Source organism: Amblyomma maculatum, chromosome 10 (assembly GCF_055883805.1).
Source record: "Amblyomma maculatum isolate TAMU_Amacu chromosome 10, ASM5588380v1, whole genome shotgun sequence".
NCBI lineage: Eukaryota > Metazoa > Arthropoda > Arachnida > Ixodida > Ixodidae > Amblyomma > Amblyomma maculatum.
In genome coordinates, this window is record NC_139353.1 from 25573553 (window position 1) to 25599495 (window position 25943).

The following is a 25943-nucleotide window of genomic DNA, read 5'->3' on the forward strand; positions in this document are numbered from 1 at the left end:
ATGCGTCTCTTCAGCACGGCTTCCGGTCTCGAGAGTGCAGTCAACAACTTTTATTTTTAACAGGCGCGCATAACTCATAAAGCGTCCCGTATAATGCTGATCAAGGAGCGCACGAGTGGAGTTCATTGGCAGCTTTCAGAGCGATGTGCCCAACCGCAACAAGTTGCTAGAATCTTTAATATGCATCACTCACAACAGGGAAACCTTTTGTGACAAGATGTGGTTTTTACTTGCTCTTAAATCCCTCAGTGGACGGAGTTATTGGCTGTTAGCCCCGTATTACGAGTGTATATGGAGTCTTGACATTCGAGAGACGGAGTTTCATAGTACTCGCGTTGTTTCGCCGGGCATGAAAGTCCTCGCTAACAACTCCCCATTAACTAACACCCTTGAAATAAAAAGGGTGTTCTTCAAATACCCATCATCCAACATCTTCCAACACTCCGTTTGTGTGGAAAAGGCGTTATTGTAGATGTTAATAATTTGAGCACCCTTTTCACACCTATAAGGGTATAAAGCGCTTTTAAGTGTGGGTGTTAATATGAATTGAGGTGTAGGTGTTTTAAGTGTGGGTGTTAACTCTTTACACCTTTTAAGGCGTAAAAAATTTTAAAGTGATGCATTCATTTGCAGCAAGATGCAATGAAGAAGGCGCGCGTATAATACGTTAAGGATGAAACAAGTATTTCATAACAGCCAAGTCGACATTGCACTCATTCGAGAGTGCATTCTCTATGCGACTGAGTACAGTATATTGTTACGGGGAAATTTCCAAAAAAAAAAAGCCAATGTGCAATCCCATATCGTACATCTCAGTATGGTGTGCTGAAGCAAGGAAAATGTTTCATAATTTAAGTAGAAGCAAATTTCAAAAAGTCTAAGCGTCTAGCCGGTACAATAGCAGACTTTGAAGCGACACAGGGAAATCTTTACATCTCCGCTTAGTTAGCTCCTCTACTAAGCAATGGCTAACACATTTCCATTTCAATAACCTGCTTGTTCCTTGTTTTCTATCGTTTGTATAAGTTGGCGAGAAATTAAGCCAACAGGCAAACAAAGACGTGCTGATTAGGACGCGTTTTTGGAGCCGGAGGCTACTGTAGTCATGTAAACCCTAGTTAATGTTGCCACTATCGGCATAAAATGAGCAGATGCAAAATAGACTAGCAGATTGATTGATTGGTTCAATAGTCAATTACTGTTAGAGGCCTATATTTTTGCATTGTCGGTTCTGCGGACTCACTTTGCTAAGCTATGCAGTGAACGGGTGCACAGAGCACCTACAAATGCACTGTCTCAAAATATTCACTAACAACGCAAGTGTATATAAGAAATTAATGAGGCGAGATATAATGCTCGTCGCATTATATCTCGACCTCAAGCACTGAGGAAACCCTATAAGAGCATTATACATGTTTCAAAGCTCCCCAACTTTTATCTCTTGCAGTACGTACACTGGCGGTGTAAATTATAGGACTGTGTTGTTTTTTTCGCGTATCTGACATTCTTGATTGCAAAAATCACTCTGGATAATTAGATAAAAGCTCTCATCACAGGCGCAATTACCCTTTCAATATTTCGTTTTTTTTTTTTTCATCACATAAGATCGCATTACTTCGGTGCAGTTTTCACACATGGTCCCAATGCATGTAACCGTATGTATAAGAACTATGTGAAATATGATCTAAAATGTTCTTTTCTTTATTTATTTACAATTAATGCAAGCCATTTCGGCCCAAGAAGGAGTGGCACAATACACAAAATGTGGCTGTCAGCTTGATACATGAGACCCATTAGCCAAAACAAAACAAAAAAAAATCACAAAAACATGCGAAAATCTTGAAGGAAACCGTGGCGACTAATTCACAAGCAGAATGCTCACTGGAAAAAAAAAAAAAAAACACGATATAATCTTGGAGATGGTTTGCAAAACTATTCGATTGAGTTACTGCTACCTTGTTATGGAACTTAAGAACCAAATCTGGAAATTGGCAACAGTGTATACCCATTCTTAGCATTTCACAATTAGCTCGAACTATCAGGAAGGGAACTGTTCTCAGTTGCAACGGTAAAATCCTTGTGCGTTTCTTAATCATAATAAAAAATATGTGATCGGGAGAGACGTGATACCCCCTAAATGAAAAGAAAGAAAACTTAAAAAAAAAAAGGAATAACTAAAGAGAACACGTTTAGTAAGAAAACGAAACCTGTGTTAATTAAACTTCCTTACAAGAGTATTTCTCCCACAAGTTAAAATCAAGTGCACTGTAGTGCCCATTCGTGTCTAGGTGAATTTTTAACGTTTTGCTGTTTCCATGTTCCCTACCTTGGTCGAGTTTCATTTGGGACCTGTATTATATACGTTGCAATAAACGTCACAATCAAAACATTTGCTACGCAGCGGCAGGTCCTGCAGGACGTGCTGCAGAAGTGATGATGTTTGCCTTGAATTGGGTCGCATTTCCGACGTAGTGTTCTGAACTGCACGAAGTAAGCTTACTAACAGATTTATCACGCGTCGCCTGCGACTCGCCGTTATTAATAACACGCTCGTGTATATGACAATTGTAGGCCAAACTACAGCCATGCATCAAATTCGTTTAAGCCGCACTGAGCTGTTGCATAGTGTGCAACACTATACTGCGTTGTCGTTTGAATATATACAGACAAGTAACGTGAAAGTGAATTTGCCAAAGCCCTCTCCTAGATAACACACACAACCAGCGCTCACGAGAGGAACATAAAGCTTATCCTTTCCGCTTTGCTGGTCTGACGTCACGCCTTCACGTACAGTCTTTGTCAAAAGTATACGGCACAAGGATTTTTGCTCTAAGCCCATGTAACGAGGCTCGTAAAGCAACTCTAGCGTTCGATATCTCGTAGATGACAAATCTCGCCCTCATTCTTTCCTAGCTTACATTCATATTCCAGTATTGCTACGTTACAGTGCTTAGAAGCGAACCTCTTGGGCCGTATGCTTTTGACAAAGACTGTACCTTCTAAACGCAAATCCTGGTATTTTTTTTTTTTTTTTTTGCACTTCCGCTCGTTGAGCAGTGCTGACCTGTCTGCACCTACTCTGATGAAAGCTCACAACTCGATCCGTAAAAGCGTCAAGACAGGAAGGACAGCAGAATTGTACGGAGTGTCATATGCAAAGTAATCTGGCGCTCTAATATGCTGCATTTTTTTATGCGTTCCTTTTCCCACACTAGCCCAAGCAGTCAACACTGTAAGCTGCCGCCATCAGTGCATATACCAAAGACAATCAGTGTCGCATACTAAAATACCCCGTTAATCTCGTACGCAGCGAAATAAAAGAAAGTGAAGCAAAGCAGAGAGGAAAAAGGGTTGGGGGAGGGCGACGTGTCATGCTCAAAAGTGTCGCGGGTCGTTTACACCGGCCGCAGGTGTGAAGACCGCTGCTCCGTTGTATAGCGTATACGTGTTACTCCTATCAGCAGCGGCGCGTTGTCCATGCTTCTGCCTCTTTTAAATTGCAAATTACTCGCGCCTTGTGTACGTGTGTTTTTGCCTAGAAACACACCTCCCCCCCCCCCCCCTCTCTCTCTCTCTCTCACGCACACACAACACGCTTTACACTCGACTCGCATATCGCTTTGAGGAGCCAGGCGAGAGCACCATTGTTCCCGGGTGGAGTTCGGTCCCTGTTTGTCTTCTCTTTCTCCGCTGACTATATCCTTTTCACGGGAAAGCGTATTATATGCCCCCTCGTTCATTAGCGGGCCTCGCCGCGCCATAGTGTACGGTGCGTATAGACCCTTTACAGCGCGAGCGCATGGGCGCTGCCATATTTGATCATGTGACCCTTCCGCCATCGCTGGCCTCCGGGCCTTCTGGTTTGACGGCTTTCGGCGCGCTAGTACTCGGCTGCACGGTGCGGCGTACCCGCTATCGCTGGGGACAACGAGCTTATAGACAGCCGAAAAACTTCCTGTGAATGCTCATAGTGTGTGTGTAGGTGCTAAAAAATGTTTAATTTAACCACGTATTTCATTTATTGCATCCTCCTAACTATCTGCATTGGCTAGAACGTTTCCACAAACCGTCAGCCGTCGACTAATTTTTTTTTATTTTTATTTTTTTTTACCAATTCCCTCTCTTGCGCTGTCAGTGGAAAACATTTTCTGTAAAACTGAATAGATTACAAACTGATAATTCCCTCAAACTTATTTTTTTTTTTAATTTTCTTGCGCAAAGGGCGAACGCATGCTCAGACTATGCATGCTGGCTGAGACGCATTATGAATGTTCATTTAACATTGTGCACAATACTTACTGCTCAATATGGACGCGCGTGTAATCCCCGACAATTGATAAGATATAATTTTATCTCCTGTAAAAGTCCTGGCTTCAAAAGACTATTACGCTGCTTGAAGGCCGCATCAGGCGCTCATACAGCGGCGTTCACCTGCGCTCGGGCGAAGGTGACTGGAAACTGCACCGGAATTCAGAACGCACAGTACGCAGCCCAAGCAAGCGGGGATATAAAAAAAATCTTATCATGGTAAATTTCATCATTGGCCCGTGCATTAGTTTCATAAAAGCAACAGTTATTACATGCATTTCAGCAGTACTTGTCTAATTCAAGTTTGGTTTTGTTTGTGCGGTGTTACGTCCCAAAGTGACTCAGGCTATGAGTGGAGGACTGCGGAAATTCCCATCCCCTTGGGGTTGTTTAATGTGCACTGATATCGCACAAAACACGGGCGCCTGGGTTTTTGGCTCCAGCGAAAAGCAGCAGCCGAGGCCGATCTCGCGATTCGATCCCGCATATCCTAGGGAATAGTACCTAATTAAAGTAAACAGATTCACTTCCATGCCCACACTAACTTTCCTTCTCTGCGAAATCAATTCGTATAACTGCATGGACATTAATAGCAACGTCAAGGTACCTCTTAACGCCCTGCGAAAAAAACTCGGCAGCAGTGCGAAGACTCAATATCCAGTTCCTGAGAAAACGTCAGGGTCGTTCTCGCATTGCCATGGCTACTGCCTGTGCTAAAACGACCTGGGGCGTGAGGTATAGCCATTCTCTTCAATTCACAGGCGCTTTCTTGTCCCAGAAAGGTACATGAACTCGTGATACATGCCAAAATAGAAGCCTGGGCGAGTTGGTATGTATACATTCTAAAACAGCGCAAAAGAACAGGGAACGAAACGCTCGTGTTCGTTCTCGTGTTGTACGTTGTACGTGTTGTAGCGCTCGTGTTGTACGTTTCGTTATCTCGTCCCTGTTCTTTTGCGCTGTTTTAGAATGTCGTGATACATCTCACAGAAAAACGGTTGCCTAAGCCATGATGTGCACCTTATGTAGAAAGCGTCTTCTGTTCTTCCGCCAATAAACAGCAGGGTCATTAGCTCTACTTCCTCGCAGAATACTTCGACAATACAGATGACACCTGCATCAAAGCAGCGCTGTTTAAAAGTCAGCTGGTATTCTTACACAAGATACACAGCAGCAGCTAGCACTGCGCGCCGATACGTTCCGAAGGCCAGCAATGACGGCCGTCCTAGTGGCGCCACCTGTTAGGGAAGGGTTGAACTACTCGCTGTAAACGGTCTATACGTACAGTGCTGCTATAGCTTCTCCGCCGGCCGCGCGGGGGCGCCTCGCGCTAATTGGGCGGCCAGGCGGCCGGATATCCATTGGTCAGTGCGGGGCGTGTTTCTAGTGCGTCCGAGCCGGACGCTGTTAGCGGCGCGAGCGAGGGCCTCGCCTTCCTCATAGGAGGGTGGTGGTGGTGGCGGCGGCTGGTGGTGTGTATTAACAAAACCGTTCCGGACACTGGGCGGCTTGCGCGTGCCACGTACCACGGTGCCGAGCCTCTGATATTGGATAAGGCGCGGCGGCGCGCGCCCGCTCGGCTCTCCGGTGTATCTCGAGCGACGGCCGTGCTACATACAGTGAGACGACGTTAATGAGCATGGCTTAATACATAGCCCGGCGCTTAATACTTTTCTTGACTCCCTCATCACCCACTCTGCCCCCCTCCCCATTTTCTTCATAGAACTTACTTACGCTTCCTCCCTGTCTGCCTCTCCCATCTCTGTACTTTTGTTGCTGTTGTTTTCTTTTTGTTACCCCAGTGACTATAAGTAAATGATTTGGAGCTGTTATTTTGTTTTACGCGGTGTCAGAGTGGATTATCTGTATACGATGATCTGTGCCCAAGGTCGCAGGTTCGGTTCCCGCCCGAGGCAGCCGGCCGCCTTTAGACGGAGGCGAAAGGCGCAAACGCCCTAGCGTGATGTGGCCATGTGCGGTGCCGCATAGACCATTACGTGGCCGTGTACTGTAACTATTTATCTACGTGCCCATTTTGCTGATCATTTTTTTTTATTGATAGTTCCCGCCCGTACGAGCAAGCAGAGCAGTTCGCAGGCAACGTTCAGTATCAGTAGCAGCCGCGGCCAATGGATAACAGGCAAAAGTAAGAAATAAAGGTTGCCCGGCATGTGTCGCACTGGCGTATACAAATTAGCATTATTCTTCTCGTTACTTCGTGTCCATCGTTGCTCTTAACTTTGGTTGAAGCGCAGTCCAAGTGTAGTGACCTCCAGAAAAGCATACCATTAAACCTGCAATCTTGTTTTCCCTGTAGTAATCGTAAGTTCACCTGCACATAGAGTGTCGCGCAAAATAAGGACTTTTTGCGCTCCACGTTGCAGTGTATAGCTCGTCTTCTGTTTTTGATTCTCCGTTTTTGAGCACAACCTGGCGGTATCTTGCAAGACTATACACACAGATCAAGCCTCTTTGCTAGAACAGTAAGTGGACCTTGATCTGCTTTTACCTCCGCGGGGTTCCCTAACTCGTGTTCACTGGTTCGTTACAGAGCAAGAAAAGGTATCCACCCCATGGAACATTGCTTCTTGCGTTCCCCGCCTTTCTTGTAGATTTCAGTATGTAAGTTGCCTGTACAGATGATCAGAGTTCGTTGGCGTAAAGTAGATTTCATCGGAGCCTGACTGACCAAACTGCGGTGTCTTGGCAGCAGTAAAATTACAGCTCCGAGTCTCTTACAGCCTGAGGTTGTGCTCTACTTTAAAGCGACATCGTTAACAGGGCCATTGGAGCCGACGTCTTAGAGCGTGTCTCGAGTGAACACTTTACCTTCACGCCTGCAGACTGTAGAGAATGTGAAGTGCTTGCAGAATATGTAGGCCTGGAAATGTGCGATCTCATAGCCACAAGAGAGCGAGCGCCATACATGCAGTTAGTTATGTTATGTGTTAGTTATGTTATGTGTTAGTTATGTTATGTATCGAGTTATGTTATGTGTCGAGACTTGAGCCGAAAAGCTTCGGCGTTGGTTTTGTTTTGTTATCCATCTATTTCAAATACGAATAAAGGTAATACGAAAACATTCAAGAACGTGCGTTTTTTTGCCGATATGAGCTACAGTAGATGTTCTCGGCACACACTCCCATGCAAGCGCTGTTGGCAATGACGAGAGAGCATCGAAGTGGCTTCGAGAATGGGGAAGTAAGTGACGGGCCCTTCATTGTTTTTATCTGGAACCTGCTAATATGTGAAAATTTAGTTTGCCCGTATGTGCTTTACAAAGGAACGATAAAATTCGCAGCCCGAAATGTGTACATGATTGCGTTAATATTTCTGGTTTAAATTCAGTAACAATGACGATGTAGAAGCGCGCTTTTGATATCTGGGACAAATGTATCTCTTGTTTTCAGTGAACTCAATAAATCGTTTCCCTCTACAGTTGCAGCTATAATAAAAGGCATATTTTCTCCAGAAAGGCTGCAAGTCGTTCTCGGTAACATAAGCACAGTGAATAAACCATCATTTTCTGAAGCTCTGGCCGCCACACGACACTAAACAACTTGGTTTCGAACGTCATAAGCTTTCAGGCCATGGCCCACCTGTGCTGTGCGATGTCAGTGCACGTTAAAGAACCCCAGGTGGTCGAAATTTCCGGAGTCCTCCACTACGGCGTCTCTCATAGCCTGAGCCGCATTGGGACAATAAACCTCACAAACCAAAACAAACCTTCTGCATGGCTGCCGTATACAAGTTGATATGACCCGCACCAGAAATGCGTGGCAAGCTCATCTGCATATACCGGGGCCATATGGGTGGTGCAGCGTGGCGAATCGAGGGACGGGCGCAGTCCTTAATTGCCATCCGTAATTAGGCGCAAGGCTTATCCTCGCGGTCGCATACCCCCGCGGTGCCGCCGTTTCAAGGCATAATCAGGCTCGTTTGTAAGCACGTGCGCCCCTCGGGGCGCCCGTGTACATCAGCGAATACTTTGACGCCTTGTAGATCCCTCCTCGTTTCCCCATTTCATGCACTGGGCGCGTCGGTTTCGGCAGGACTCAAGGGTCGGCCAAGTCATACGTAAACAAGCTGACGGAGCTCCAAGAAGGCCCTACAGCTTGAAGTGGATGTGCCTATGAGTTGGAGTTGAACCGGCGACCTTTCCGCGAGCTACGGCGTGAGAAATTCAAGGGATGCGGGTCAGACCTGTATATATTTTACTCTATATATTTTGTGGGACGACGGTAATGGGAATTCGATGTTAGCTTCACGCTGCATAGTATTGACAACGCATCCTAACTTAATTGTGCAGGGGGCTCAGTATGCGATGGTTAAAGGAGAACGCCGATATGATGTAGTGTCATGAGTCTCGTGAGAAATAAGCGATTTAAGGCTCCGAGATTTGCGCTGTCATTACACGGGCACGAGCCTACAGAAAAGAATACTGATGAAATGCACGTTCGACCATTGCACTTTGCTGACTCCCGCAAGAGTAATTAAGTTAGTTAATAGCTAGATGCAAATAATGCTTAGATGCAAATGTGCACCTATATGGCATATTTCACGCGGGACCACTGCGTAAGATATTCACGTGGGGCTCCACCTTCACTGCCGCATACCAGCGGCCGAGGGCTGCTAATAAAGGGTTGAAACGCATACGATCGATATATTCTGTTGGCCGCGAGAAACGCCTTTGTTATACAAGGGCTAATTAATGCCATACTATATGATAATTAATTTCAGATGTAAACATGACTTAAGAGTACACTATAATAGGTAATCTCCATGCGCCTGTGATTAAGGTGCTGCAAACAACAAATGAAACGCGGACAATTAAGAGTTTCAAAGGTTTCAACATAAGGAACAAAATAATATCTCGACAAGGTAAAGCTCATTCTCATAGCGCCGCATCATTTTAAAAGCTCGGAGACTGTCGTTTAGAGGCGTTGATCAAACTCGCTCGTATTTCCCCCTAGCATCGGCTAAAATGTTCGTGTTTTGGCGTTCGCATTTCAGTTTTTTTAATCACGCGTTTCATTTGTTTTCGATATAACCCACGAAGCGCAGGTCGCAGATGTTCACATCGCTCGACTTGGGCCTCGCTGCATTCCGCGCGCATCCCAGAGACGAGCAGCGGCAAGAACGAAGAGCTCTCCGTAGCGCGCGTCTTCACGAGGTTCGAGAGGCCTCGTTCCGAACAACGTAAACATCCGGAAACCGCGCCGCACTGCGCTGCCTGCGCCGAGGACGGCTGCTGCTCCCTCCAGCTGTTCCTCGCCGCCGCGTAGTCCGCAGTGCGTGCGAGCCATCGGGCGTGTGCCCCGAGAGCTGATGTTTCAATGCCACTGACGCGTGTAAACTTTAATTGCAGTGACATCCGCCGTTCATGAGTTGCGGGTAATGAGCGAACGGAGTGGATAAGCGAAAGGGTTGCTGTTATCTGACACTGTGTTATCTAACCGACATCTGTTTGTTATTGTTCCAAATGCACCCGATTCCCGCACATAATGGCGCGTCGTGTAACGGAAACAACATGCGCTATCGGCGATGTTGTTGTCATGTCTGCTGTGTTCGTTTTAATTGCAACTGCAAGGTATTAATGGGAAAGCCTTACTTCGCTATGTTCACAAACTTCTGTCCGAAGACCGCGTCCGCAGACCGTGTCCGCAGGCCGCGTCCGCAAAATCGTGTCCGCAGCAGTTGCGAGTAATTGAGAAGTGGTAGAGGTTAATGTTTGCTCATGTAATGAATGACTTGGACAAAGTTTCAGCTATTCATGCATGCATCTATTCATGTATGTATGCATGCATGCATGCATGCATGCATGTATGTATGTATGTATGTATGTATGTATGTATGTATGTATGTATGTATGTATGTATGTATGTATGTATGTATGTATGTATGTATGTATGTATGTATGTATGTATGTATGTATGTATGTATGTATGTATGTATGTATGTATGTATGTATGTATGTATGTATGTATGTATGTATGTATGTATGTATGTATGTATGTATGTATGTATGTATGTATGTATGTATGTATGTATGTATGTATGTATGTATGTATGTATGTATGTAGCGCTCCCCGTACAGCACAGCGTATGGAAGGAGCGCTATACACTACAAATAAGTGCATTTTATTTTCAGCTCTATCAGTCAATACCTGAGCGACTAATAAATGAGTGAAGAGAAGAACGTCATGCTGTTATCAAAAAGTTGTCTTTCCTGCCCGAAATCCCGAAGCGTCCATCAGCACTACGCATGACTGAAAGGCCGCGAGCTATGAGCAAGTTTGCTGTACGAAGTCACAATTGTGTCTTCAATTCCAATATAATTGGTGTCGGTTTTATATGTGTGGATGAATAAAATAATCTTTTAATCCTCCTCCTGCTCTTCCTAGTTCCAAACATACGAGCGCCGCATATACACAGCGTAGCACGTAATGAATTTGCATCCGGTGTCTCAGCAAAGTCTACAGGTCATGTCCATTCTGCATGTGGGCAGAGTTAAGTTTATCTGAGTGAATGTAGCGAGTTGAGTGGTGAATTCAACTTGTTACTGGCAGCAGCTGAAACGTTACCAGTCATCCGAGTCTAGATATGGGCCATGTAACTTCGAACGTGCTGATAAGTGCATGGCACAGCCAACCCTCATTCATTCCATCGTTCTGCTCCACAGAGTATACAAGTATATGCTTGAAGATGCTTGATCAAAACGGATTTTCATTTGACTCGTGTAAACTTAATGCAAACAGTGAGGCTGAGGCTGCATGGTGCTTTGGAAAGCACTTATTGGAGACCTAAATGAAAGGTAAATAGAATGGAGGCATATAGATCTAATCACTCTTTCGCTATAGAATGTTACAGTGGCGTAACACTGAAAAATGGTCACAGATACACACAATGCCTGCTTGTTATTGAATGTAAAGGAATGCGCATCTTCATACGTTTGAGCTTTTCCTGACTAAAGCTCAGCGTTGATGAGAGATCGCGGCATAAGTGCCTTCTCCAGCTTAGGCAAAAATAAGGCAGATTAGGGTTAATTTTATATGTTCGCTACTATCATATACTGCGCTCAGTCTAAACGGTTTTGTGAACGTTCGCCGGAATATGCTGGTTCACTTTGTGAGAATCAAGGGGGGGGGGGGGGGGGGGGTTCTGATAACACCTAACTAAATGTTGTTCATTATCACCATAACTCTAATGTCCAAAGTAAACAAGGTGGAGCCCGTGCACTTTTAATGAGGAAGAAAGTGCTTGTTTTCATCCTCACGTACGCAGCTATATACAGCTACAAGCATGGCTTTCACCCCGCCGGGGTGGCGCAGTGGTTACGGTGCTCGACTACTGTTCCCAAGCACGCGGGATCGAATCCCGGCCTCTGCGGGAGCTTTTCGATGGAGGCGAAAAGCACGGCGCCCGTGTGCTGTGCGATGTTAGTGCACGTTAAAGAACCCCAGGTGGTCGAAATTTCCAGAGTCCTCCACTACGGCGTCTCTCATAGCCTGAGTTGCTTTGGGACGTTAAACCCCACAAACCAAACCAAACCAAACATGGCTTTCCCAGCTGTATATATATCCGAAGAAAAGTTCACCCATGGGATCGAAACATGGGACCACCGCTTATCCGCACAGTCGCGGTACTGATGTCGTAGAACTCGAAGCTCTGTTACTCAAGCTAACCCTTTCATCGCCTGCCCGTGTTAGTTCCGCCTACAAGAACCAAAATAATTGATCACGTATTGTATGGTATACTCTCCTACAAAGAAGGTTCGGTGCTTATAAAGGCTCATATGCAAATGATGAACACGAGGTATTTATTTTTCCTTTATTTTGCATCGGCCTGGTACCCCTGACTGACGCTTGCCAAAAACGGGCCGTTGACCGCACGGGTTAATCGTTGGGCCCGTCTTGTGCATATGGAGGCCACGGGGCCGTCCACTGTGCCCCCCTTATCGTGCACGACCAGGATCATCGAAGAGCGCGTGATTACTGCACACGCTGCGGCCGCAGACAGGGGCACGTCTCTGTTGTGCATGCTATATGCCGGGCCATGGGAGCGTATGCATGCAATGTCTGTTGCAAGGTGTACGTTGACCTTACTGAGCACGACCTAATGTGCGGTCTGAATGACTCCGTTGAAGAAGCGTATATATATAGCTCAGCAGCCAATGCGCTGCACTGTATGAATCTATTTTTTTTTTATCGATTTATACTGCAATCCACAAGAGATTTTCGCAGAGTAAGTACATGAATTCTAAGTACCTGTGTAAAAAACAAATTCAGGCAAGAAAACAGACATGAAAGGAACAATAGTAAACAAGCGATAATCAGAGATAAACAAAGAAATAATACGTAGCGTGGCTATCAACCAGTCGGTAACAAAATATTTAAACCAGATGTGGAATTAGAACGTAATACAACAACGAAGTACATATTAGGGCGAACATACACTTCTTGAAAAAGACGCCATGCATGATTGCTGTAAAATTTCGTTGTTGGTAGGTTGATTCCGGTCTGTGGCAGTTCTTGGAAAAAACGAATAATTGAAGCAATTTTTATGCGGGCTAAAAGGAGTAATTGTGAAATTTTGTTGCTGGGCCAGTGTCGTAACCTGAGGAGAAAGATATTTCAGCAACGTTACTGTTGAAATGCCCGTTTACAAGTTGGTACAAAATTATATATTTACACACATTTAAGGCGGTAAGTGAAGACTAAGAGCGTATATGTTAGCAAATGTTTTACTGCAATTAACTGACGATCGCTGAGAACTGAAGATATATGAAAGCATAGCAGCTAAACTATACGACGCTTCTCATTAATTTATGCACCGTCCCGAATTGGACTTGACCGAACGTGTCGTCGTGTTGATTCTGAGGGAGCATTTATGGCTCATGCGATGCTACACGATATATGTCAAGCATCAAAAAGCGCCCATTCTGGCCTTCATTTTCTACATTTATCAAACGTTGGCGGAGAATTGAGGTTATAGAACTTGTACATGCAAATATAATTGAATTACAAGTAATTGCGGCAGCCATGAACTATAAGGAACCGATAGACACGTACACTCCCGGCTTGTTATCACTTAAGAGGGACTAATAAGTGTCCTGTGTCACTGACTGCACAGATTCCGCTATATATACAGAGCGACTGCGTGCAGCAGGTTCTTAATTTGCAGCATTATATGACCCTACCGTCACACGTATGTATTACTGTATACCCCTTAATACCGCAGCTTGAACAATCACAGTGACCGTACGCAAGCACAGCAGCAGAGCTATTCCGCACACCCTCTTCAGCCAGGCCACGTCGAGTCAAAGGAAAACAGTCTGCGTGTTACGAAGTCATTATCTTCTATCATTAGGGTGTTAAGTGTATCCAGTTTCAAACTCTACGCATATCAGGTGGTCCCACGAGCCACCGCCATTCTATAGGCCCGTACTTGTGTAATAACGAAGTGAAAGGTGCCACGATGTGGACTCGCACTATATAACAGACCCTAATTGTGTCAATTTTATAATGGCTATCCTCCCTGTGCATGTTATACAATTTGTTTCGCATCTCCCTACACGTGAGAACCCCATAAGTCGGATTCACGCGCCTCCGTGCGTCTGCGATTTGTGAATGGATAAAAGGGAATGGAAAATGAAGAAAGAACGGGCTGGGAACAACCGTCTGTCTGTCCCATGGAGTGGCCGAAATATAGAAACAGTCACACTGAATAATAAAAGTCGTAATCAACGCCACTTTTGGAAGGCATTTAGAATGTGTGTATTAATTACATTTCACGAGAGTAGGGGAGGGGTGGGGGGGATCTTTGTGCTTCAATAACAAGCGGGTTTTCAGCTTACTTCATAAACCGCCTGGAAGCACTTGATATTGCATGTTGTTTGGAGACAGCGACTCATAAGGAGACCTATAATGCATGTCCAGCGTACTAAATGCATCCGCAAATGCATGTACAGTCTTCGTCAAAAGTCCTAAACCCAAATAATTTTCGTCTCAGTCGCAGGATGAAGCCGTCATGTCACCGTTAAAGAGTAAAGAGCCGTGAAATGTTATGGGATAGTTTCATGTGCACAAGAAACCATTTCCTAGCATTTTAAAGGCCCTTCGGCTATTAATGATGCCGTCACGACTCTCTATTTTGTGGCGGAAACGAAAACTCTTTGACTGCAGGATTTTTGACCAAGACTGTACGTCTCAACACAGCCATCAATTAATTAGTTTGGGTGCAAGTAATTTATACAGTAAGAAACCTGAGCCTTAACCCTCAAAATAACGTCGCCTAATATACGATTTTTTTGAAAGTGTGCTTATGACACATGATCTTAAGAATTCCTTCAATGAATAAACGTATACATATTATGAGGACAAACATGGCCTGCTGAAAAAAGAAGGGATTTATCTCGTTTTTGTGTCAACAATCTAAATGAGGTGTTTATTATATATTTTTGCTGCAATATGCGCGTATACATATAACAATACAGCCCACTGCGCAACCTCTGAATGTATAAATACCAGAGAATGTGGCGCCCTGCACGGCTGCCTCTTCTCAGGCAGCCATGGTAGATCAGCAGATCATCTTATGCGCGCATGCGCAGTACCGGTATCCAATGTAAAGGTGCGACCATAAGTCAACGGCCACAGCCCGTCATTCCGTTCTATATATAAGCGTAATCACGTCTTCCCTGTATCGGAGACGAATAAACTTGCTTGACCATGAGAGAGCAAGCTCTTACCACAAACAGAATGCTCATATACCACGACTGACAACGAGGCAAACCGTACGAAATGTTTGAAGGCGATGCTTCGTTAACTAACATGTTCTCGCGTGTATGCGTGCATATGTATACGTGCATGGCGATGAGAAGTACAGCGAATCACTAGCGAGTCCTGGCGGATGCTGGGGGATGCCAGTTCTCCCGTGCCAAAAAGTCAGGCGTGACCGCAGCCGGCGGACGCTCCATCATCGGCTGATGCGTATCTGTGGACCAAGTGAAGACATCGCTTCCTCGTTCGGTCCGAGACCGCTACGCATCGACTCGGTCGCTGAATGACGACGTTGTTAAACAAGGAAACACGACATGCTCGCTTTCACCAAAAGCTCATCAAAGCCAGAAGCATGCATTGTCTCTGTTAGCGTATTAATTATACGGCACTGACATCGATATCTGTAAGCAGTGCATCCCAATCGATAAACACTGGAAAACTTATCCAATGCGTCTAGTGAACGTCAGTTGTTTTAATGTGTTTTCTGTACGTGCAAGTTAAGATATTTCTCTGTTCGTTGTCCTATATTTACTCATATCCGTCTTAATTCCGCTCTCCCTGTATACCTTGTAATCCCTTGAATGATTTCTGTAAACTAAACGTACACAGTTGTTTGTGTGATCTGCCTTTAAAACCATCCTTGTATCATGCACTGCTGTTTTACACACAAACACCTCCCCTCCCCCCCTCGCGCGCGCACGCACACACACACACACACACACACACACACACACACACACACACACACACACACACACACACACACACACACACACACACACACACACACACACACACACACGCACACGCACACGCACACGCACACACACACAAAGAGAAAATAATCATATACCCAGGTTCGCGGAGGGCAATAACCTTGTTGAAGCGGTGGTGTACATCACCTTGATTCAATTAAGAGGGTAAGGCGGAGCAGTCAACGACAGATCCTAAAGCAAATTCCGCCTTTATATATACAAACATCCAACCTGACACTGTGTGAACGTATCAGCATTTCTCATGCTGAAATTAGGCCCAGGCCAATTTTTTTTCTACTTTGTTTTTAACCGCTAATGGTGTTCGCTTGTGCCCTCCAAGATATGACTGTAACGGCACAGTTCCAGACTCCCCGACCACACATGACAAGATTTTGTGACCGCAAATTTGTTGCGTATTGCTGCTGGCGACGACTCAGCATGCTGTTGGCGCAAAATTGCAAGCTTACATATATAGTTCATGCTGTATAATGGCAAAACAGAACGGCCTCGGTTTTAGAGCGGCGGTGTCATTTCTGTGAGAATTACGCTTCTGCTGAACGTATATACATATATGCGAGTGTGAGTGGAGGAGACGAGGGTGGAGGGAATCAGTCTTGTACAAGTACCAGAAAATGCAAGCTTTCGCATTGTTGATTGTCGTCCGGCGAATGATGGGACTTCATCAACAGGAACATGTATAAAAAATGCAAATCATGTGGCCTCTCTGTAAGGCTCAGCGAGGCGACCGACACAATTTCCCATATATAGACGCATTGCTCCGTAGAGTTTCGTCCGATTAACATCACGACTGAGTCGTAAACATGCTTTATACAGTGGCCTGTTTCATTTGTTAACCTTTTCAGATTGCCACCATCTACTTATTTACTTCGTGCCTCTCACTTTGAGAAAATCTGCATCAGTTACACGTGATTATTCATAGTGATCATTCATATATGAATCAAGTGTTGTCATGATGTCTCAGTAAATACGGGAGGTATAAGCTGAGTCAAGCAAGAATAGTTGTGTATCATGCATCGGTGCATATACAAATCAGGGCTGACATTTTACTATTACATTTAACTATAGCGTGCGAAGGGGTAGCAAAGAACTGAACAGATTGCTGGAGTGCTGCATATCTATGAGAAAATAGCCCGAATAAGCATATCTCCGGAGAGACGCACGCTCCATGCTGTCCTTGATGAAACTTCGCGTTGAGGTGTATATACTTTGTAGCGAGATAAAGAAACGCGGCACCGGAAGACGACAAAGATAAATGTTTCGAAACGGGGGCTCGCCGAGTGAAAAATGAAACTGACCACCGCGCGGGGTCTCCACATCTCGCCGGATGCTTGGGAAACGCGACAACCTCGCATCGTGTTTCCTTACGACCGTGTCGGCGTGGGGACTTGATGCCTCCTAACGTGCATTAACGTTCACGAAACTATACTTGAAGAAAGGGACAACATTTAGAGCACTTTTTCGCAACTATAACATTAGTTTCAGCCATGAAGTTTATGTTTATAGACCTATACTTGAGCACAATGCACTCTCCGTATAGTACTGTTTTCTAATGAATTAAGTAAGCCCTTAATTTACGTGGAACCAGCTGCGCCTTGGGAAAAAAAGAAAGGAAATATATCTAATTCAGCTACTCCAGATAAAAAAAATACAGAAGATGATGCTTAATTTCGAAATTGAACACACGCTGCATGTAACAATTTTACGAAGCAGGTCTCCGTACGTTTACAGTTGCAATCATATATCGAATTCAGAGACCCCTCACACATACCAAATCGCGTCCTTGCTTCTTAATTGATCTTTCAGAGTGTCAAGACGCGTACCATGTGAACAAAGCCTTTCTTCCGATTAAATAAAAATACTTTAATAGGGGGCGCGATAACGCGGCAATAACGTATCTGTAGTTCTGATATCGAAGCATTTGACACAGGTAGAATGGGTTCTAAACAGGGCTCTGACGTCATGTGCCAAATGTCCGAAACATAGAACCCAAGGGCACGTAAGCGGATTTTGCATCACACTTGGGCGGCCAGGCTTGTAGATAGCAGGTGTTTGCATTTCCTATCCCGAAGCTTATTGATTCGTTGGAAATTAAGAGCTCAAATGTATACGATCCCAGCACCGTACTTGCTGAGGCGGAAGACACGACACAGAGAATATATATACAATGTCCATGAATGCACCGCATTTTCGCGCACCCCTTCTTTGGGGCGGTTTCGCCTTCTTGTTCAGAACAAGTCGTATGTTTCCCCGGAGCTGTTCGATATATCAGTTTCGGACGGAAAAGTCTGTAGCTCGGTGTCGGGTTGATGCATCCACCTCAGCCTCCTTCAGTCCGATTATAATGGTAGGCAATGTATACGACTTCCAACAGATACTTAAACATTTAGCTCAGCAATAAAAAGCGTAGAACTGGAACATGATTAGCGGTTTTCATCCTTATAGTGTATACCGCGTGGAAGCTCAAGCAACGTCTCTCTATACGGTGGCATTGCCGACCAGCCTTATGCCAGCAACCTTCTTGTAGTCTGCACACATTTTCAGTGCATCTAGATTGTTATACGAAACTATAGCAACGCACTTTAAACTAAACAGTGTACATAATGTGATGCATGTGTGCAACAACAACACGGAGGAAGAAGCGGGCGAACGAAGGCGCTTACCTGTCCTTAGCCTCGGCGGCTCTATCTCGTTGGCGGCGGTTCTTGAACCAGTTGCTCACTTGCGTGGTGGTGAGACCCGTCGCCTCGGCGAGCTCGCGCTTCTCGCGGGGCGACGGGTACGGGTTGTGCGCGTACCACTCTCGCAGTATGTTGCGCGACTTCTCCTTGAAGCAGTAGCTCGTCTCCTCTCCGTCCCAGATGGTGCGGGGCAGGGGGAACTTCCTACGAATCCGATACTTCCCAACTGCGCCCAGCGGCCGACCCCGAAGCCGCTCGGCCTCGATGTAGTGCGCCTTGAGCCACAGCGCCTGCAGCTTGGGGTGCGAGGCAGCGGAGAAATGATGGGATTCCAGGATGCGGTACAGTTCCTTGAAGTTGCCCCGGTGGAAGGCCACCAACGCCTTGGCCTTCAGCACACTCTCGTTCTTCTGTAGGTGCTCGCAGGCCGGCAGCGACCAGAGGAAGCGGCCCAGCCGCTCGATGTTGCCGGACTGCTGCAGCACCTCGCACACGCATGCCACCTGCTCCTGGGTAAAGCCGAACGATGGGAGCATGCTGGCCGCCGACGCCGCGGGCCCGAACTGCATGGACATGCACCACGGGCGTCCGCCGCCAACTCAGCCCGGTGGGCTGGGAGCCAAGCAAAGCCCGGCCGGATCACCGCACTCGCCGGAGCAGAACACCACGCCGCCGACACGTCTTCTCGCTGGTCGGTCCGTGCTCGATGTCGCCGCGGAAACACCGCCGGGGCCACATTCACGAACGCCGCCGTGGCCGTTGCGAACACAGCGTGAGGGAAGAAGATACCAGGTGGCTACTGCAACGGCACGGGCCGCCACGGTCGCTCCCGACGCCGCTGCAGTTGCTGCTGCTGCTGTCGTGCTGTCGGTGTCGTCGTCGGTGTTGATGCCGCTGCTGAGCCGTTGCACTACGGCACATCACTTCTACGCTTACGCTCGACCCGTCCACTCGCGATTGCTATCTTTCTTCCCTCTTCCTACACCTCTCACTTTTCCTCTCTCCCACTCTGCGGCTTTCGACAAACCAGGAGAGAATCTCAACCGCGAGTGCCAAGTTTTTCGGGCGGAAGTGAAGCGCCCGTCCCTGCACCACTGCTGCGAAGGGGAACCTTCGCTGCTACGGACTGACGCGGCTTTTCGCGGCGCGGACGGTTTCCTCTGGGTCCGGCGACGGCTGCTGGGGCGGCAGCAGCAGCGATCTACCCTCCAGCGTCCTCCTCCTCTAACCCTCCGTTTCAGGGGTCGGCCGGTAGGGGAGTTAAAGGCGGGACTTTCGCTGGGCGGGCGGCGACGGTTGGGGCGGGTTCTCCGGTGCCCGGCGGTGAAGTGGCCCTCCGTGCGTTCACGCACCGTTCGATATTCTCTTCTTTTCCTGTTAACCGCCCTCCTCTCAACGAATCAAGCTTCCTCCTTTCTCTCTTCTTTTTAATACTAATCTATCGATGCCCGCTGCCTTCTCCTTCCCTCTAGCTTCACGCGTCGTCGTCCCCTTCTTTGTCGTCGTTGTAACTATCGCACGCACGCACTCGCACCCTCGGGTACGAAAAAAAAGCAATGAAAACCGCTCCGCGTCGTCGCCGTCAGGCTGTCCCGGTTTCGCGGCTGGTGTGTAGGGTGGGGATGGTGGCAGGGGGAGGGGGGGATACGAAATCGCCGCCGCGGTGACATTGCGATGCGGTTTCGCTACCCGGTGGTTTTGATGCGGCTCGCTCCCATTGGCTGTCGCTATGGCGATCGAGCGACGCCCGTCGTGGCTCCGCCTCCCCCCACTCCCTCCGCCTGCCCCGTTGCGGCGTTTTTCTCTTCAACGCGTCTCCGGCGCCGCTGCCACCATCCGCTCCTGCGATTTCTTTCGCCTGTTTTTGTCGCCCTGTCACCTGTGTTTGCGGCTTGTTTTTACTTTCTGTCGGCTCGTTTCGTACGCGAATTCGGAGTTGCCGGCTTGGCATGTGTGTGCTGCTGACAGGCCCAAGAGCTCGTGTTGTTAGCGGGCGGAAAACACGTACAGAGATGTGGCTCGCCCAAGTGGGACCCGCCAACGGACCCACCAACTCTCTTCTGTGGTCGCGGCAGCTTGGCGCTCCCGCCGGGGCTTTTTGTAGAGCGGAACCGCCCGGGGAGTAAGATTTCGGCTGCGGTGAATGAAATGGCGTCGTTGTCGGAGCTCGCGTTTCGTATCGTATGTAACCATGATTACAGGGCTAATACTCTCTCTCACTTCTCCTCGGACGTTGTGTTACGTTTAAGCACCAAATTCGACAGCGACTCTGCTCGGTTAGGCCGCATTGTCGCCGCGGAGTACCGACTTCATTCATGGATGGTTCGTCTAGTTTTTTTACATACGTATTTAGAGCAAATGTACTATGAGTGTTAATGAAGCAGAGATACTAAATTTTAGATGTTGGTTTTGTGTTTCGAATGGCGCATAGCATTATTAAATATGAGCAGCCACGTGGATTGCGCTGAAAGCTGTAAATTATCTACAATTAATTTTTCTCTCGTGTAGTTTCGGATTTGGTTTCAAACTCCGAACGACAGCTGTGACGACACTGACGGTTTTTTGGTCACATGAGAGACACAAAAACACGGCATGGTCGATGTTTTGCTCATTTTAATTCGCACCATTTCTCACATAAGCCGATTCAATGGGATGAAAATGAGTAACCTGCGATTGCAGCGCACGTTTTCTTTTTTTTTTTTTCATGGCTCACGTCCTCTCAATTCGCTTGTGGGCGACACAGCCAACCAAAGTTACTAGAACGGGTTGAAGCCACCGTTCGACGGTTGAAAACGCAAACTGAAAGAGGAAAATAATTGAAATATAAATTGTAGGTGAATTTCACGCCGTCACTTCTGTTGACTACTCTCTTGCGTACTGTTTAAAAACCCACACAAAAAAAAGGGGGATCCAAAATTTTTATATCTCTACTCATTTGACGTCAGGTAATAAGCTTAGTATTTACCAAGGCTGCAGTAACGTTACTAGATATAGATAGTTGGAAAACTCTGCGGGCGCACTGCACTGCGAAGTGGGCCCGAACAATCGCCGGTCCAGCGTGAGTTGATCGCAAAGCGACCGCAGCGCCCCTCTCCATTGCTGCGGTAGATGGGGGACGTTGCTGGAGTACATATCTACCTCCTGCTCGTCTTTAACTTAATTCGATCAGCAGGTCGAGAAGCAGTTACTGAGTTTCGTTTAGCTTTGTAATTTGGGAACACCCTTAAAGACTTACGCACTGAACAAATACAATGGCTTTGTCACATGCACTGCCCTTTTTATTAAAAACTACTAAGTACAGCAAGAAAAAAAGATAAAATGGGGGGGGGGGGGGGGGGCTGTTTCGCTTATGGGGTGCAATTGTGGTCTAACATGTCAATGTCAATCAATTGTAGGGTCTCGAACGCGCTCATAGGGGACTGTTTCATTCTTAACTGCATGCATATAATATTGTCACCGTCAAACAGCGCAGCCAACGTAGGTTAGAAGGTGAGTTTATTCACGATGACGCGACACTGGGACGCGGCAAGACTTGCCGGAGCTCGAGAGAGGAAGACGAAAAACTAGGGGTGTGCGAATAGTGCTTTTTCCAAACCGAATCGAATACGAATAGTGCACTCTTGCTACCGAATCGAATACGAATAATGTAGCTAAAAAGCGAATCGAATACGAATCGAATAGTGAAAGCAGCGAATCGAATACGAATCGAATACTCTGCAAGTTATGTTCATATCATTTGTACGTTGATTACAAAACATTAAAAAGTGTCTGAAATTCAATTTTATTCAAAATGCTGTTTGATATATAGTTCACAACAATGTACAGCTGCGTCAACCTTGACTACAGGCGAGATAAAGTCTAAGTATTTAAAAGCAAAAAGATTGCACAGAGCCACAAGCAAAAGAAAATAGCACTCAGTAAAGTCAAGTGGAGTTGGCATGAGTTAATAAAATTACTAGATGCAACTTGGTAGAAGTACAGCCTGGTACTACAAGAATGCACAACTAGAAATTGAGTACTGTCAACATGGCATCAGTCAAACAACATCACATCAACTAAGACAAGACTTTCTCAGACTAGTCATCAAAATTTTTTAAAGTACTTGACTAGATTAAGGCTCTAACACTGCGGGGAAATCACACAGAAAATGCAGATACATGTCTAGATTAATCTGCAGTTTTTATTTGAGCCTTTAATGACTAGGACTGAAACTTGTTGCAACAGTTATGAGAAACGACCATTCACAAAGATAAAATTTGATATCCCAAAAGGTGGAACATTAGAAGTAGTGCAGATGCAGAGAAACAAAGCGCATTTCACAAAGATTTAAATGAGTATATGGAACACTGGGCATGTTGCAATGGCAGCACTATACGTAAAAAAAGTGTTTTAACTATTGGAACAAAATAAAGGCAGTCTTGTGCATCATAATGTAACTAGGGATATTCACCAACAAATGGTTCTGGACTGTAAAATTGCACAGCAGGTCTGTTGGGAAACGTTATGGAAGGTTCGACCGCACTGAGTTGCCGTGAAAGAAAACAAGGTGCTCCACACTGTCCGATGAAAGTGATTCCCGCCGACAAGTTACTGTGTTGGAGCAAGTTGAGAAGAGTCTCTCGCTTGCCACCTGGGTAGCCGGAATGGCAAGGTACTTTCTGGCCATGGTTGCAAGAGCTCCATACTTGATTTTTCCTTCTGTTTGCCACCACTGAAATGGACTGCTATCACGAGACAACACAGGGGCCTCAAGATAGTTGGACATTTCTTGCATCAAAGAGCAAAGGTTTTCATTGTGTTTTGATGATACCAAAGTATTAAACACTCCCCAAACGGATGACTGCTCTCCTCTCCAATCCATCTGCAATTTATCAGAGACGTTAATTCGTGCCAGTTATTCGAAAAGTATTCGAAAATTATTCGAAAATTTGCGAAGATATTCGAACAGTTTCGAATAATTTTCAATTTCCACTATTTGATTCGTTTAACGAATCGAATATTATGATATTCGATTCGATATTCGAAAATTTCGAATATTCGCACACCCCTACGAAAAACGCCGAGGTCACTAGCGTGGCTAAGGCAGCTAAAACGTCGGTAATCCAGTCCGGCCGCATGACGGCGCCACAAGAGTGAATAAGAATGCGGCAATATGGACTGAGCAATCGTGCAATGGCAGGTCTGAGCTTTTGTTTACTTCTTTTGGTGCTAATCTTCTACCATGAAAACATTCCCAACACATTTAATTGCAAATATACCAAGACTATAGAAGCTACGAGGGAGCGAACTTGGGGACGTAGGGTCGGGTAAGGGCTCCACTGTAGTAGAAAGCCATTATTCTTCCTAAGCGCACTCTCATAACTAAATATCTTCCACCATTGTTAAGTATGCGCTTCATTTCATTTCATTTATTTTACCCTCAAGGCCCGAGGGCATTTAAGAGGGGAGTGGTAGAATACAATAGATATATATATACCGTGCAGTAGATATGCAGTTATGTACAGAGTGTTACAATTCTAATCATACAATTGTATGTATGTATGTATGTATGTATGTATGTATGTATGTATGTATGTATGTATGTATGTATGTATGTATGTATGTATGTATGTATGTATGTATGTATGTATGTATGTATGTATGTATGTATGTATGTATGTATGTATGTATGTATGTATGTATGTATGTATGTATGTATGTATGTATGTATGTATGTATGTATGTATGTATGTATGTATGTATGTATGTATGTATGAATGATATAGTTGGGACTGCTTTTTATGTCTTAAAGTATATCAGCAATATAGGCCACACGCAGTTTCTGCGACGTTCTTATTTATACTTAAAATATAAATGCAAAATAATAAGAACACACATCCGGCATTGACAGGCTCCGCTTGTGGTACCCATTTGCGTACCCAAAACACAAACCATTCAGGAATTATATGTAGTGAAACAGGTGACATCGTTTATATATGCCCCTATAGAGCTGTAATAAATATTATTCGTCAGCCTCACACCGATAAGGTTCTGTTGTGAAGTCAACCCATATTAACTTCAGTGTATAGAAGGAATGAAAAAATAAAAATTATGCTTGACACAATCTGACACCCGAGTCGCTTGCGGTGACGGTGTCGGGGAAGCTGCAAAGTCGCGGCGCCGGGTGCCGCGCGTGGTGGCGCGGGTGGCAGCGCCCGTTGTCGTCCTCCCGTTACCATATCCGTAAACGCGGCCCGCGGCGGCGTCAGCCGCCCGGCTTCTCTGAATCCGTGTTTTTCTTTCTGCGAACAAGTTTCGAGTAATCCGACTCTTCTGCGGCACAGCACTGCCTTCTTCTTCGAGACTTTTCTATTTTCTTTTTTTTTCCTGTCGGAAAAACTCTCTCTCCAACCTCCTTCCCAAGTCACCCCTACTTCCTCCAAAACAGAGACGCACTCTTCGCGAAAAAAAAAAAATAATAATAAGCGAGGCTCGGTTTCCCGCAGAGTGGCGGCGAACCGCTGTAGCAGGCGCTCGTGCCAAACCGAGGGGGGCTCGTAGTCACGTGACCACACGTCTGGAAGTCACGTGGTGTTGTTGGTGTTTATGATAGCCGAAACTGCTCACGGGCTTTTAGTGTACACCGCCCTAACGTCAAATCGCAATCACAGGCCAAATTCCTGACACCTGCAGTTTACAGTAGGCTCGTGATGTCGCGCAATCACATGTGGTTGTGTGATAGAGGAGCCGCGGACCAGATGACACAGAGGTGGGGAGGAGAGAGTGTATACAGAGTAGGGCTCTAAACAACATTCGTTTCATCTAGGGGGTGGAAGCGAGAGGTGTAAAGAGCGTCGGAAGACGAGTACCTCCTGGTGGTTTTCCTCCTCCTTCCCTGCTTCTCTCTTTCGCTCATTCCTCAGTTGCCTTGCCCGCTTGCGCTAACTGGCGGCCAGCGTCCGACCCAGGACTGCCGCTTGCTCTGTTCCTCGGGCCCCGTGTTTTGCGTCCGACGCGAGAGAAGCGTGCTGGTGGTAGCCCGGTCGGAAGGACGGAAGACATCTGCGATGGTTCATTACGGCTCTGCAGCGAGCTGTCTCTCACTCTCTTTCTCTGAAGTAGTGGTTTTTCTTAATCTCTTTTTTCCTCTCCTACCGTCTTCTTTTTTTATTGCGATGAGCGCCTTCCGTCGACACTTCGTGGAAGTCTTTGAGCCGTCAAGCTATGTCGTTTAGGCGCCCTCTTTCGAGATTTGCTTGCGGTGCCTGTCTTCCTTCGCTTATCTGTCTCTTTTTAAACTGCAGAATAGCGACATAGCTAAGCGACCGCGCTCTTATCTAGTACCACTATAGCATAGACAAACCTAAAAAGAACTGGCGCTCCTTTAGAAAACGAAAGACCCAATAAGACAATAATTTAATGAA

At 46.1% G+C, this 25943-nt stretch overlaps 1 protein-coding gene across 1 annotated transcript in view; it reads right to left on the bottom strand.

The window, feature by feature from the left end:
• Positions 1–19716, bottom strand: part of LOC146175928 (homeobox protein six1b-like) — a 62600-nt gene extending 42884 nt beyond the window's left edge. The window contains exon 1 of the mRNA XM_084582296.1: positions 18523–19716. Coding sequence (XP_084438422.1) covers positions 18523–19115 — 593 coding nt within the window. The 5' untranslated portion in view covers positions 19116–19716. The remainder of the gene's footprint in view (positions 1–18522) is intronic.
• Positions 19717–25943: the final 6227 nt, after the last annotated feature.